The 3,701-nt window shown below is 61.0% G+C and overlaps 2 protein-coding genes across 2 annotated transcripts; both read right to left on the minus strand.

Annotated features, from left to right (window-relative positions):
* Positions 1-1,575: 1,575 nt before the first annotated feature.
* LOC105199696 lies at positions 1,576-2,379 on the minus strand. Its single transcript, XM_011166896.1, has one exon. The coding sequence runs from the start codon at positions 2,377-2,379 to the stop codon at positions 1,576-1,578; it is 804 nt and encodes a 267-aa protein (XP_011165198.1).
* Positions 2,380-2,439: 60 nt separating this feature from the next.
* On the minus strand, positions 2,440-3,045 carry LOC105199697. The gene has a single exon (XM_011166897.1). It carries the CDS (start codon positions 3,043-3,045, stop codon positions 2,440-2,442), a length of 606 nt encoding a protein of 201 aa, XP_011165199.1.
* Between the last annotated feature and the right edge of the window lie 656 nt (positions 3,046-3,701).

Raw genomic sequence — 3,701 nt, forward strand, 5'->3', positions numbered from 1 at the left:
ATTGACAACCCGCCGGCGGCCGGATCTCGGATCTTGGAGGCCGTCCTACCACACCTGGACGATCGGGTGGGCCGCCCGTTTGGCGGCTTGTCCTACAGGACGACACAGGTGCTCATCGGGCATGGCTGCTTCGGTGAGTACCTGTGCAGGATAAGGAAGGAACCGACGACACGGTGCCATCACTGTGGCGCCGCCCGGGACTCCGCGCAGCACACGCTGGAAGAGTGTCCAGCGTGGGAAGGGCTGCGCGGAGTCCTGAGGGCCGAAGTGGGAGATGACCTCACCCTGCCGGCCATCATTGGTCAGATGGTCGGCAGGGAGAGTGCCTGGAAAGCGGTCTCCTCCTTCTGCGAGCAAGTAATGCTGCAGAAGGAGGAGGCCGAGAAGGTGAGAGAGAGGCGGCCGGGGGGACGAATGCCCCCTGGCAACGCCAACAGTGGCAGGGGCGGCAGGGACGAGAGCCATGACCCAACTTGGCTCCCGCCCCGGCCGCCTAGGCGAAGAAAAACTGCCCCCCGTCCTCCGGGCCCTAGTGGCCCTGCTGTACGGAGGCGGAGGGGCAGAAGAGCCGTGGCGGTCGCCCCCACCCTCCCCACCATCTTGGAGGAGAGGGACGATGGCGACCGCCGCGGAAATGACGAAAGGGAGCGACCCTCCTCCCCTGCGGCTGCCGGCCCGGCTTTCGGAACGCGCAGCCGCGGGAGGAGGGCCCCCCGTGCTGCCATTGAGCCCGGCGAGGCGGATCTGACCTAACGGTCCGGGGGGGCGACCGCGCGTTACAACGCGCCATCGCTCCCCCCAAGCGCCTCGCCGGGGTGAGGGGGAGAGAGGAGGCAATTCTCCCCCCCTCATGTGGGTGAAAACGCCCGCCGCGCCTGACAGATCAGGCGCGAAGGGGCCCGGGATGTCCGGCCGGGGGGCCGGACTCCCGGGCTTTACCCTCTTGTAAACATTCCAAGGGGAAGAGGCGGGGGAGGGCTGGTGTCCCTCTCCCCCGACCTGAGACCGGCTTGGTATCACGGCCCTGCCGGGGAACCCTCATCAGGGTGCCCCCGGCGTGCTGAGTCGGCCTCGACCGACTCGGTCCGGGGGGGCTCCGGAAGTATGCTGCACGCGTTCCTGGAGCCCCCCCAGTCAAGGACCAGGGCAGGACACCCGGAGAGGTTTTAGTGGGTATGTCCCCGTCGACACGTTAGTCGGCAGGGAAGAGCCCCACATAACCACCAGGCCTCCCCCGGGGCCTGGGGTATGCGGTAACGCATTTCCTCTCTGTAAACAAAAAAAAAAAAAAAGGGTCTCCAACAGTTCCCCCCAGACATTGGCCTTGGACTTGGCAATGGCCGCCTGGAGGGTCTTCCTAGCGGCCCGGTATATCTTTTAGAGCCGGGTCGCTTCTTCCTCCGCCGCCCTTTTTCTTCGACGGTACCTCGTGTACTGGCGACGCACGATGTTGCACTCCCGTCTAAAAGATGCAATCTCCGGTGTCCACCAGTACACGGCCTTCTTTTTCGGAGGCCCGCCCAAACGTTGCCGGGGCATGGCGGTGTCGCAGACCTGCAACATCGCCTCCCGAAATCATGCCGCCTCCTCTTTGACATCGAAGTCGCCTTCCTCAGGGGTAACTTCCCAGGACTTGGCGATGGCAGCTGCCATCGCCATGTCCCCGTCCAAGCGCTTTAAGGACCATCGCGGGGGTGCACCTTCTGACTTTTCAGGCCGGGCGCACGGCTCTCTCACTGGGCCCGGTGAGGAGATCTCCATCACTATGTACCTATGGTCAGACAGGGTCTTCTCATCCGAGACCGACCAGTCAGTTACTTCGCCGTGCGCCTCAGGGAAGCCCATCGTTATATCCACGATGGAGCTCCCCCTGGCCGCCACACAGGTAGGCACCAAACCCCTGTTTATAACATGAAAGTCCAGTGCGGCAGCCCAGTCCCCCAACAACTTGGCCCTAGTGTCCGTGACTGGGCAACCCCAGTCAACGGACTTCGCGTTAAAGTCGCCCGCCACCAGCAACCAACCTGGCTGCAGGCAGCGGACGACCCTCTCGATTTCCTCTATTTTAGCTTCGAAATCACCGGGCGAGATGTTAGGGGAGATATACACCCCCACGACAGCCCTGTTCCCCCATCGGCACGCAACGTAACTCTTGCTCCTTGATACAGGGACGAAAGAGGAGGCGGCGCTTCCTCCTTTGCTGACAATCGCGACCAAGCCCGCAGTGTCGCCCCGCCATCTGTTATCGGCAGGGGGGACGGCATAGGGCTCGGCCACGATCGCCACCTCGATATTCCACTCCGCCATCGCCTGGATTAGCAGGTCCTGGGCTCTGGCGGAGTGGTTCACATTGATCTGGAGGAGACGATGACTAGTCATTACAAGTCCATGTCCATCGCCTCCTCCAGGCTATTTTCTTCTTCTTCCCTATAATGAGTATTAGACCCCGGCTGGGGATCCGACCCGACTCTGTGTTTCTCCTTGCTGGGAGAGGGGAGCGCCCCCGCTTGGGTTTTCCACTGCTATGGGTCCAGGCCCATTTTTTGGAGACTTGGCGGGTTTAACCCCGCTGCTGCCCCTTACTTTTCGTTTGGGCGGGGGGGTGCACGATGGACCCCCCAATCTGTGACCCGCCGGTAGGCCTAAGTCCGTACACAGCGGGCATCTGATTTTCTCCTCCTGGCACTGACCAGCGACGTGGCTCTCGCCATCGCATCGATAGCACCGGCCACTTCTATCGATCGGCGAAACGCAGCCGCCAATAGTGTGGTCGGTTTTCAAGCATCTGAAGCACATCATGGGCCTAGCACTTAGGGCCTCAACCCCGGCCATGACCCAACAGATGCGAATCTTGCCCGTTTCCACTAGTTTGCGCCCAGAGGCCGCGGGGCATCTGACCCAGACGGATCCGAGTCCGCTTCTCGGTCTCCTCACGGTACCTACTTGTACCTCTGTAAGGGCGCATCCTCCAGCCGCGGCTAATATCTCCGCCACCTCCTGGGTCCCGGTCATATCATCGAGACCGAAGAGGCAAAGTTCTGCCATTTTTGTAGGTCTCGCTACTTTAACTACCTCGGGATCCAGCTCCTATGGAGTTTTACAGCAAGACCATCAGCCTTCTTGTGGCTATTTTCCCCGGGTACCTCATATATTAGTGCCCCTGTAACCGCTCTTTTTGGCCTCAGCGAGTCGATCCCCATATTCCTGAGGTCAATCTTGCTTCTGATCTTGGAGAGGGCCTCAGCAACGGTTGTCCCGCCGCCGTTTACAGCAGTCAGGATCACCGCCGCTTGCTTTGGGACCTTTATCTTCTTCTTCTTCTTGTTTTTCCCATTTTCCTTCTTTTCTTTTGCGAAGAAGTTCCGGGGCGTGCTTCAGTTTTTCCCTTTTTGGCCGGCTTCGACTTCGACGTTGTCGTCGTCGTGGTGGCTTTGGCCTTTGCCTTTTCCTTCGTTAGACGTTTCTGCGCCTTCCTCCCTATGACTTCCGTCCACGTCTTCTGTGTCGCGGAGGACGCGACAGCGGGGGGGGGGGCGGAGCGGGAGCGGGAGGTTTTCCCGTCTTTTTTCCTACCACGGCTTGCTTGCTTGTAGCAGCGACCGCTGGGAATGTCGACGGAGATGCAGAAGCTGTGCCGCGCTTCTTGTCTGCCGCGGCCTTGCCATCCACCCAGCAGGTGCCACGCTTGCGTCATGGGAGGG

This window comes from Solenopsis invicta, chromosome 8, assembly GCF_016802725.1.
Source record: "Solenopsis invicta isolate M01_SB chromosome 8, UNIL_Sinv_3.0, whole genome shotgun sequence".
In the NCBI taxonomy this organism is placed as follows: domain Eukaryota; kingdom Metazoa; phylum Arthropoda; class Insecta; order Hymenoptera; family Formicidae; genus Solenopsis; species Solenopsis invicta.

Coding starts and splice junctions, on each gene's coding strand:
- LOC105199696 (XM_011166896.1), bottom strand. CDS start 2,379: ATGACTAGTCATCGTCTCCTCCAGATCAATGTGAACCACTCCGCCAGA.
- LOC105199697 (XM_011166897.1), bottom strand. CDS start 3,045: ATGGCAGAACTTTGCCTCTTCGGTCTCGATGATATGACCGGGACCCAG.